Source organism: Chaetodon trifascialis, chromosome 18 (genome assembly GCF_039877785.1).
Source record: "Chaetodon trifascialis isolate fChaTrf1 chromosome 18, fChaTrf1.hap1, whole genome shotgun sequence".
Taxonomy (NCBI): Eukaryota; Metazoa; Chordata; class Actinopteri; order Chaetodontiformes; family Chaetodontidae; genus Chaetodon; species Chaetodon trifascialis.
In genome coordinates this window covers 12,496,979-12,508,091 of record NC_092073.1, presented here as the reverse complement: position 1 = coordinate 12,508,091, position 11,113 = coordinate 12,496,979, and the positions used below count along the sequence as shown (strand labels likewise).

The following is an 11,113-nucleotide window of genomic DNA, read 5'->3' as shown; positions in this document are numbered from 1 at the left end:
GTGGCAGAATAAGCCACAAGGATCTAGCTTGAATGGATCTCCAGCATTTGTTGTATTTGTGCTGCTTTTCAAAATAAAAGAAAGAAAAACAATTAAAAGCATAGTACACTACAATGTTACATCTCAAAGATTACACATATGTACACCTGCCTTTAAATAAGTATTGATTATTTGTAGGTCACTTCGGTGCTGTGGACCAGGACCATATAATCAGTAAGTAATCAAATAACTGGTAGCCATACTGCTTTGATAGAAAGAAAAAATGTGAAATTGTGAACTTTTGTCATTGTGCCGTTCTTAAATATCACTGCCTCAGCACTGCTGACAATGCAGTTTGCTGCAAGAGAACATATATACACAACAAGCTCTTATTTTAGATCTTACATAAGTGGAGTTTATTGGCTCATAGGGTTGATTGATTGAGTACATTTTAAAAGTTGCGAAATCTCAGCAAAAACTGCCTCTAATCTCTTCTTTTTTTGCTGTGTATGCGGTGTGTCTTTTTGGAGCATTTATGTGCCATATGACGAAGAAATCTGCACTCTTACCAAACAGCTGTTAATAGTCCAGGCATGGAAGAGGGGGCAGAGGTGTTAAAAGAACCCTATTATATACCAACTATTCTTCCCTCCTCACCTCCCCCTTCCCCCATCCACACGTGCCAGTTGTGTAACGGCAGTGATTTGCATGCCAGAGGATGGGAGCCAAAGAGTTTTTGTAATGCAGAAGCTAGCAGGAGGGGGGAGGGGAGGAAGAGGAGGAGCAGGACTCTGCAGGATATAAGGAGGCTCCACTTACCCTTTCCCCCGTACCTTGTCCTGATACTCTACTCCCTGCAGGCGAAGTCCAGAACGCTAAGGAGAAGCCATGAGGAGCACACTGCTGAGGATGCTGGTTGCGCTGATGTGCGCTCTGGCGTCCTGCACTGATGTCGCAACCATGAAAGACTTTGACCTGGAGAAGGTAAGAGAGAGGCACAAGTACTGCAAGACAGTTTGATTGTGATATTCCAAAAATCAACACAGAAAGAGTTATTAAGTGGTTGAGGTGGTTATTGCAAGACAGGAGTGGTGTCATGCATGAGCTGCAGCTTAGATCATCTCTAACCATCTATTTCCCACCTTCTGTCTATCTTTTAGATGGCAGGCAAGTGGTACCTTGTTGGCTTTGCCACTAATGCTCAGTGGTTTGTGAACGACAAGGCGGGGATGAAGATGGGCACTGCCACATTAGCGCCAACGGCTGGAGGAGACCTGGACCTCACCTATGCCAACCTGAAGTGAGTGATTAACACATAATCATACTGTCAAAATATCAGAGTATCCTGATGATTCTCCTGTAGAAAGAAATAATAGCTTAACTGATCTGGGTCTCTTCTAGTGCTGATGGTACCTGCTGGAGAATGACTCACCTCGCACTGAAAACTGACACCCCAGGACGCTTCACCTTCCACAGCCAGGGTGAGCAGAGCACACACTAACACGAACACAGAAAGAAATGCAAACATACAGACTCAACAGACTGACCTATCCGTTTCTGCTTTCACCAGTTTGGAACAACGACAACGACATGCGCTTTGTGGAAGTTCAGTATGATGACTACGCTCTGGTCCACACTATCAAGACAAAGGACAGTGTGTCTGAGGTCCTCAACAAGCTTTACAGTAAGTCAGCCATCAGCTGCACCACAGCAGCCTGTGCACTGTGTGATAAATCGGTTGATTCAGGATTTGGTGAAAGTTAAAGAAACCCATTGTGTGTTTGCAGGTCGCAGCCCTCAGGCCAGTGCCACCTTGCAGCAGAAGTTTGCAGAGTTCTCCCTTCAGACTGGCATAGACGCTGACAACACCGTCATCTTGCCGAAGAATGGTAGGTCATCGAAGTGCAAATGCATTTTAACTGATAAATGGCTCAGATCTTTGCTCACTGGCCTCCCCTTGTGTGTTGTTGCAGCTGAGTGTCCTGAGCAATAAGGAGTCCCCCGCCATCCCTCATCTCTGCCCTCTGAAGTCCCAGGCTCCCATCTCAGAAAAGCTTTGTTTTCTCCCCCTCTCTGAGATGTTTACAGCATCACAACGCTGCACCTGAGACAATGACACTCACGCATATTACTCCAATCCCTGCTGTGCTCCAAAGACCGATCCTGATCCTAATTCAGGCCTCATTCTCTCTAAGTCGCGCATTAACTGTGGCATCAGAGCGGAACAACAAAGTGCTGACGGCGAGACAAAGGAAGGAATGCGCGAGACTGTGAAAGATGTCAGTTGACGAATGTGTCTGTAGTGTTTTTATCTTTTGTTGAAATAAGCCAATAAAAATAACAAAGAAATATCTCAGTGTTCAGAATGATTCCTTCTCGGTAGAAAAGCATCTGGCAGTCAGGTCAATACTGTAAATTGCACCACGTACTGCCCCCTGTTGGCTGATTAACGGGTATAAACTAGACCACCATAAATAAATTGCACAATACTGTCCTGTGAACATATGGGGCTACAAAACACATATGGCTCAGATAAGATTTGATGCTTTAACACAATAAAAGTCGTTTTAAAACACACAAAGTCATTAAAGTGCTGCTTTAATACTGGAGTAGCCTTTAGTCTTCACTGTGCAGATGGGCTGCACGCCCACTCAATACAATAATAATAATAATAAAAATTTTAAGAAAACAATGACGGGAGTCGGTAAATGTCATGATTGTACTCTGGAAATGAGACAATACTGTGAGCTTCTCTTGGGTTGGTCTTATCATGTCACGGTCAATAACGTTAAATGGGATTTCACATATCACAATGTGTTTACAGGTCTGATGGAGGCTACTTCAGCTCAGTTGTATAAAGCCTTTTTGTCGCTCCTGAGGCACCCTTGCAAAGTCTCGTCGGTTGTGTCTGAAGACCACAAGTTTGAAAATGAATAAAGTGTGTGTGTGAGGAGACAGAAAGAGGTGAGTTTACTGTACCAGGCCTCTGTAGTCCGCCCCTCAACTCTGCTCGAGGCCAACAGCTCGAGGCAACATTAGCATTAGCCGCTACTCGCATAGGGGCTAATGCTAAGAATCGCTAACTAGTCTATCGGGGGGGGTGTAGTGGCATTATGGGTAATGTAGGCACGAAGTTTTTTGTAAAAAGAAATGGAGGATTGCCAGCTAGCTCGTATTAATCCGGGCATCCCGTATTTTGGGGCTAAATTGTTGATATTTATTGATAATATTTAGGCTTTAGGCTTATAACCTTTGATAGTTTTTAATATTATGATAGCAGTGCGCTGGCACCTGTTACATACATGTATACTTAAAGTCATATTCAGTTGCACTGAATATTGTTTTCTCAGCCATGTCAGAAGGAAGCGGCACCATGTCACCACAAGGGGGCAGCCTATCATCTGCCTCAAACAGACCTTCACATTAAATTGGACTGTCCAGCATCATCCAATGACAATGTCTTCACATGATAATAACAAAGTAAAAGGTTAAGGTCTGAAAACACAAAATGAGCTGTCAATTTAACTTAAATTTGTTGCACATACATGCAATAACAGAAAACTAGTGCTCTGTGATAAATGGAGCATGGACCGACATTTAGCTCAGTCAGTGTCAATAAAGTTACTTTATAAAGTGACCCATTAGGGAACATATATAGTTGTGATTCATTGCCTCTGACTCAGTGTCCCTGTTTGTCTCACATCACCCTCTTTACTTTTCTTCTTCTACATTTCAGGCCTGCAAACTCAAGTGGCATAAAAATAGTGACATTTCTGTGAATAGGCCTGACCTTGGCTTTGTGACCCAACGCTTTAAGTGTGTCTATGCTGTTGCTGTCACAATCTGTCTGCCCAGGTGAAGCGCGGACGAACCCTCACACAAGTTAAAAGTTAAAAAAACAAAAAACTGTGAATCGCAGGGTGCCATGTTTTTCAAACAGGTTTTATTATAGGATTTGTTTTAGACTCTTCCTTCAAAATAAATGATTTAGGGCACATCTTAATTAACTTTTTATATCATAGAATTTTCACTTTATTAAATGGCTGTGGCACGTAGCTGTAGGTCATTAGTCAGACTCAAGAGTCAGATGCCACGATTATTACATGGTATAAGGCCCCAGGTGTCCTTCATAATGTGTGTTGTCTGACGATAAGTCAACATGCAAGTGATGCACAAAAAAAGACTGACATTAAAGATCAAACACTCTTTATTGAACTCAATAGAACTGAAAGCAAAAACATATGGTTATGATGGTTTCGTCTGCTGGAGCTGATAATCCATTACCATCGTCGTTATGTTCAAACCACATATCAAGGGCGCGTGTGCCTGTTTATGTATAGTCTGAGTAATATAGTTATATAAAAAAAAGGAAAGTCACTTGTTTGCCTTCATGGATGCGATGCGTGGGCAGAGAAAGTCTTCTTTGAGGCCGCAGTAGAAGGCAGGCTGAGTACACCAGCTGTCCTAATGTCTCTGATAATGTGATCTGCAGTTAGCACATGGCCACGAGGCGACGAGGATGTACAAAATCATTCATGTAACGGGGTGACATGGCGGCAGTTTCACCAAACAGACACGCAAAAAGCAAGTTCACAATGAAATAACAAAGTTGGCAGCTGGTTTCAACTGGAACACATTGTTCTGTAAATGCTACGGTAAAGGTAAACATATCCAAGAGGAAAAACAACATGGTTAGAAAATATACATCTTTTAAAAGCATGTTGTACAACAGTGGCACTGCCTAGAATGAAGCTCAATTCTGTGTTGAAAAGCAGCAGCCTCCTCATTCTGAACACGGTGCTCTCCTAATTGAACGAACCACCTTGACTCATGCTCTTATCAAACATGCATGTTTGCGTGTGTGTATATGCGGCACAGAGCGTAGGTGTAAAGCTCCTGCGTACTGTATAGCGAGCAGCTCTCCTATACGTGAACGCAGCAGCTCCTGCTGCATCAGAACCTACACAGCTATGCTTGAAAAAGTCAGACTATTTTTTAGGATTTGAAAGAAATCTGCTGGATTTTTTTAACCCGAGCATTCTGAATTCAGTTGTGGCTAAGATTCATGGGTAGTTGAACGTAGCACCACACAAATCAGGAAACACAAAAACACCTGAAAAATCGGATCAATGAGAATTCATTCAGCAGCAGTCAAGTTTTTGTAATAAGTTTGTGCTCAGTAGTCTAGGGCAAGGCGACATGGCTCAACACCTTGAAGGCACAACGGATTGGTAAGCCAATTATCATCTTAACCTCTTCCAGACTTTGAACAAATATTGGGTTATTTTTGTTTTATGCTGCTTCGCCCAGTTAATGCATGGAGTTCATGGAGTGCATCACACAACTCATCTTTTCTGATACTCTTTCTGTCCAATATAACAAATCCTATTCATCTGACCTACACATAATACGCACCAGTGCATGCATACACTAAACTCACAACCCAACGTCAGTGTAAGATGTAGAAACACTGAGCAACTTCCTCAACTCAAAGTCAAACGTTTAATGCAAATTTCTGAACCGATCGGTAAAATGTTGTAAGACTCAAGTGTTTGGCAAAGAAACAAACCGACTACTCAAGTCTGAATGAGTAAAGGCTGACGGTTTCACTCAATCCAAATGAAAAGAAAGCTGCCGTGTCGAGCTAAACCAACGATGGAGTGTCATGATTTGCCATCATGCTCCGAGAATCCCCTCTCTGCACTTCCTCAGAGAGGAGTGTCCCATACAATCGAATGTCATAAGATTTCAACATAAAACTCTATATTTCATACATATATAATGTAATGGACAGACTTGTGATATCATTGTAATATAGATCTGGAATTTATCATAACTGTGTGTAATGGACTCTGAATAAATCTTTTAAGAAAAAGGAAAAAAAACAAACAAAATATTGTATTTACAAAGTGACTTTTGGCATCCATATTCAACTCTATATTACCACTATATAGGTGGCATGTTATTTGACAGGTATGACTGTTGACAGACTGGTGCAACCGCAGCCTGATTTAAAAAACAAAAAAGAAAAAAAGGGGGTTTGGCATGTTGATTTGATCATTTCTGATACAAGATTTTTGTTAAAAAATAAAATCAAAAATGCAACAAAGACTGGTAATAAATCTGTGCTATCACACGACCCGGCAAGTACAATTATTTGTCATATACAGTATTCAAAGGACTCCTGAAAACTCCCAAGCACGATACAAAGAAGGACAAGTCGGTTAGTATATACATGTACAGTCTGTTCCAGCTGTGCAGTGCTGCATAACTGTCCATCTTCTCTCTCTAATACTCTGGATATATATATATAAAAAAACTAAACAAACAAACAAAAAGATTTCTGTACATGTCTTTCCCGCGTCCCTGCCCTCTCTGGGAGATTAATTATTGTCCTATTGAATAGCCTTTCCGTCGTCTCTCCCGTGATCGGTCAATTGAACCTCCTCCATCTCTGTGGTAACCGGCGGTCTGACGAATCACTTCTTCCCTCAAAGTCCCGTCATTGGCCGTTAGATGAACCACTCCTTCTTTGATTCATCGATGGTTTCTGGGTTGTCGGTGCCAATGATGGCCGTGTCCGCCGATTCCCCGGCGGCCTCCCCGCTGCCCTTGGCCTCGTTGGTGTGGTAGGTGCCTTTATGACGGAACATGTAGCGGATCAGGAACACCAAGGTGCATAAGATGGTGAAGATCACCACCGCAATGATGCCTGCAGAGGATGCAGATGTACACAAAAACAAGCGTTATTGTGTATTTTCAAGCACTGCTTTGCTTCAACCAACTCTGGAGCAAGGTTTCAGTGCAGAGCCGCAACAATTATGCAATTGATAGAAAACGCATCTGATGAATCGTTTTCAACCAAAGACGCCAAGTGGCCCTTGGTTCCATTTTTGAGCACGTAATATAAATTGACGCGCTAACATTAACAATTCAAATCTGTTCAGACTCTTTACCTCCAATGATGGCTGAGTCTCTGTTGACTCCATCAGGAATCACTCTCTCCTCATTGAAGGGGAACTCTGCATCTGAGTACGGCAAGAAGAGAGAAACATTCAAACCATACACTCACATAAATGGACTGAAGGCATTTCATATTCATTCTAGTAATATAACCAACTTGAATAGCCACACTAGAACAATTTGCACAAATGCAAATACCAAACCGGTGGACAAAGTGCATTTCAAGGTCAGGAAAATACCGACATGTTAGAGTCTAGCTTGCAGCAAAAACAGTGCCACACACACAGTGCTTCATTTCTTCTATACTGGCTCCAGTTTCACTGCATACATACATCAGATGGTCAACTGGATGGATACACCAGTCCTAAGCCCCATTAGGGGACGACAAATAGGGTTTATTTATTGCATCTCTGTATTGTTTGATGTGTTTCATTAAAAACCCATGGCAAGTGAAGAGGTTGATAACATGCCTGTCTGCTATAATTCTCTGTCAACAGCAGTCATCTAATTGCTCTGATTGTCCCTGAATGAGTAGAAGCCCACAGCAAATGAGAGAAGGTGGTGGGTGAAAAGGACAACAAAGAGATCTTCAGTAATGGCTTTTAATTTGTCAATTTTCTCTGTACACATAAAAGCGTACATGTAAAAACATGGCTAGAACTGCAGACACGCATCATCAGACCTTACAGCACACAGAAACCTGCACGCACGCACGCACGCACGCACGCACGCACGCACGCACGCACGCACGCACGCACGCACGCACGCACGCACGCACGCACGCACGCATGCACTCCCACAAGCGGCTTCACCCTGGAATGAGATGTCGGCTATTTTTGCTGCTGACTGCATCATTTTCAGGAAAAGTAAAGAGCATGAGTAAGAAGGAGAAGAGGAGGATGAGAAGAGAAATGGGGGTGAAAACAGGAGGCGAGAGAAGAGAGGAGAGCAATCAGGCTAATTATAGTGTTTTAGCAGCCTGGATGTGCACAGAAATAATGTCTGGAATTCATCACATCTGAAAAGATGAGAAACGAGGGCTTAGTGCAGAGAGGAGAGCACCAATAAAGCAAAAAACAAACAAACAAACAACATCAACAACAACAACAACAAACAAACCAACCAACAGGAGAACAAGTAAAAAAAAAAAAAACTAATTAAAACAATCAATGAGAAGACAGACAGTGATCACTGTAAGTGAGCGACTGACGGAGGGCTGGATGAATTATAGATAAGATCCATTTATAGAAAGTGTAAAGCAGAATAAATACTAATCCCTTCTGTGGAAAGATGGCAGCGAGCTGAGTGTGAGTTTGGACCTGGAGACCAGGTCGATGGACTGGATCGATCTCCGATAGCTCAACATACCCAGAGGGACAGCTGGCAACATGCCTGAGGAAAACGGCTGCATCCACACTGTGATATACTGCACACCGGTGTGGAACCGACATTACTCACAAGAGTAGTGCGCTCGGTGTGTGTGTGTGTGTGTGTGTGTGTGTGTGTGTGTGTGTGTGTACGTCAGCATACATGTCCCAGATAGAGGAGGAGTATAGGTGTGGATGGGATCAACTTCTGAGTTTGCATGTGGAGATGTGCACCTTTAATCGTGTCAGCTTCAGCTGATTCAAAACAGAAACGCATCTCATTTGCAAATGTCAGGCACGTGCTGTCACTGTAGGGAGTTATTTCTCATTACTAAATGACTTCTAATTAGTAGTAATCCTCACCTGTGTTGTCCAGATGCCAGGGATCTGTTGCGGCAGACATTGGTGGGATCGTGAGAGGTGATGCCCCGCAGTTGGACTCCAGCAGCTTGCCCTGGTAAGACACTGGCGGGGCGGCTGCAGGTTGTCTGTCTGGCTGAGCGGCTGTCGGCGTGGCCTGGACCCCTGCAGCGATTCTCAGTGCAGACTTGAGGGGGGCGACTCCGTTGAACTGCACCCGCGACAGACACCCGACGAAGCCTGGGGTGTTGTAACGCTCGATGAGGACTGGGTCTATGTGTCCGGTTTCTGTGCGGAGACACGGAGTTGGAGAGAAGCTGGGATCACTGGAGGGTAATGGACTCATCTTGTTATTGTTTAAGGACAAACCAGCGTAATGTGATGTTAACTGATGTGGAACCATGCCCGTATGTTTAATTGCTATTGAGAGAGTGTGGGGAGGCAGAGAGAGCGCAAGGACAAAACAGAGATTTCAAGCACTGACCACAGCAGTTTTTAAAGAGAAAGCATCCGCACTGATTATCCAAAGCACACAATGTGAAGTCACACACACAGACACACAACACGCTTCCTCTGAATGCTCAAAATCCAATGTGCACTCTTCGTGAGCACACAAAAACTGAGCTTACACTGGAACTCTAGAGGAATGAGAATATAAATCTCGACAAGTGAGGAGGGAAGAAAGTGAAGAGGCGGCTGGAGGGAGCAGGGGAGGCACGTACACTGACATTGACCTCTTCAGTCAAATTACAGGATGAATAATGAATTAACAGCCCCTCCGCTCTCACAGTCCAGCTCTTTCTCTCAATTCATTTGCCTTTTCTCAAGATGCCTCAGTAGCAAAGAATGTGGGTTTTATGAGCTTCTAAAGCAGAGAGCACTATGGCACACAGAGAGGGAAACAAGGTATTTGCTCTGTGTTTGATAGAATCAAATCATGCTGCTCGTGTTGCTCACTCAAGCTGTCACAATCCAATGAAAAGTCTCTATGTGTACACAAGTCCGCACAAGGTTTTATTTATTTTCTACTGTGAACCCTGACCAAACATCCTGGTCATGTTTGTCATGCTCAGACTCAGACTGATGCTCCCCCTGTTCATCTCCTGGACGTGACACACTTCTGACACTAACATGAAGTGACAAAAGAAGGCTTGTATAGGCTGTTTGTAGGTGACACACAGCATAATTCCCACTGTTGGCAACGAAAGATTTTTGCAGACGGTGATTTATAGCTGAGAAGTGTCGAGTGGAGAGCTGTTGTCCTCTCAGGGCTGATTTGGCTCAGGGGCATTCATTAAAAATGATAGAAAAGTGTGAAATCTGCTCACAATCATTTCGTGTATGGAAACATTGCTCGCCTGATGTCACATTAATCACTCTGAAAGCTGCTCGGTGCTGTTTTTAATCACTAAAACGCTTCCTTACTCTTTTGAGCAAATAGTCAAAAGATGATTCTTGTTGGCTGTTCTCTCTCTCTCTCTCTCTCTCTCTCTCTCTCTCTCTCTCTCTCTCTCTCTCTCTCTCTCTCTCACACACACACACACACACACACACACAAAATGCATAAACGCTGCTTAAAAACAAGCATCCTCAGACACGCTCCACTCCAGCACAAACCTGGACCGATGTCAAAACAGGATTCAACCGTCTTCAGCACTTCCTGCAGAGCGGCAAAATATCTTAGACCTTCATGTGAACTCTGGTTGTGTGTGAGTGTGTGCGTGCAGAAAGAGCTAGGTTTTAATTTTTACATGCATGGCTACTCTGTTGCTACATGACTCTGCCACACCCAGTAGGAACTACTGTTTGGATGGTCCTGCAGCAAAATATGAACAAGGAATGGCTAACTAGAGTACTGCGCTCTCTCTCTCTTGCTCTGTGTGTGTGTGTGTGTGTGTGTGTTTATTTAATGAATCGTGTTATCTTAGATGATGAGGTTCTGAGCATCTGGACATGGCTTATAATGTAATTCACTCTCTTTATTCCATTTTGATGGGTCCAATACAATGTGTGTGTGTGTGTGTGTGTGTGCGTGTGTGTGTGTGTGTGTGTGTGTGTGTGTGTGTGTGTGTGTTTGTACACTATTGATTGTGCTTCCAGGAATAGAGCTCAGCACTATCTGAGTCTTCTATGTATTCATCATCTGCCCAGACCTCCTTCAGACACTTGCATTGAGTGTATATACTGTGTGTGAGTGTGCATGCTGAGAACAGGCTCTGCAGGTTGGGTTCCACACATCACATTTACATACAGATTCAGGACAGGGTACTCATGCGGTCCATATGCATATATACGTGTATGCTCAAACTGAACTGTGGCTCAGCATTAGCAAGTCTGAGGAGGCAGCCTGTTTCTGCACGAATAAGACGATTTGCAATCAGTCGCTTCCCACCTTGAAAATGGTGTGTATGAATTTGCATGTGCGTGGGGGTGTGCAGGATAGG

General features: G+C 43.5%; 2 protein-coding genes across 2 annotated transcripts in view; one reads left to right on the top strand and one right to left on the bottom strand.

Moving 5' to 3' along the window:
* Positions 1-808: 808 nt before the first annotated feature.
* On the top strand, positions 809-2,067 carry LOC139346518 (lipocalin-like). The gene is made up of 6 exons (XM_070985593.1): positions 809-963; positions 1,140-1,279; positions 1,381-1,460; positions 1,550-1,663; positions 1,767-1,868; positions 1,953-2,067. Exons 1-6 carry the CDS (start codon positions 868-870, stop codon positions 1,970-1,972), a joined length of 552 nt encoding a protein of 183 aa, XP_070841694.1. The 5' UTR covers positions 809-867; the 3' UTR covers positions 1,973-2,067.
* A 2,101-nt stretch (positions 2,068-4,168) lies between these two features.
* Positions 4,169-11,113, bottom strand: part of cntnap2a (contactin associated protein 2a) — a 297,644-nt gene continuing 290,699 nt past the window's right edge. The window contains exons 24-26 of the mRNA XM_070985592.1: positions 8,673-8,957; positions 6,936-7,007; positions 4,169-6,691 (exon numbers count right to left, since the gene is read on the bottom strand). Of these exons, the coding sequence (XP_070841693.1) occupies positions 6,492-6,691; positions 6,936-7,007; positions 8,673-8,957 (557 nt within the window). The 3' untranslated portion in view covers positions 4,169-6,491. The remainder of the gene's footprint in view (positions 6,692-6,935; positions 7,008-8,672; positions 8,958-11,113) is intronic.

Excerpts from the sequence above, each read along its gene's own strand:
- LOC139346518 (XM_070985593.1), top strand. The coding sequence starts at position 868 with ATGAGGAGCACACTGCTGAGGATGCTGGTTGCGCTGATGTGCGCTCTG. Across the intron at positions 964-1,139 it reads AAGACTTTGACCTGGAGAAG|ATGGCAGGCAAGTGGTACCT; the intron begins GTAAGAGAGAGG and ends TCTATCTTTTAG. Across the intron at positions 1,280-1,380 it reads CTCACCTATGCCAACCTGAA|TGCTGATGGTACCTGCTGGA; the intron begins GTGAGTGATTAA and ends GGTCTCTTCTAG.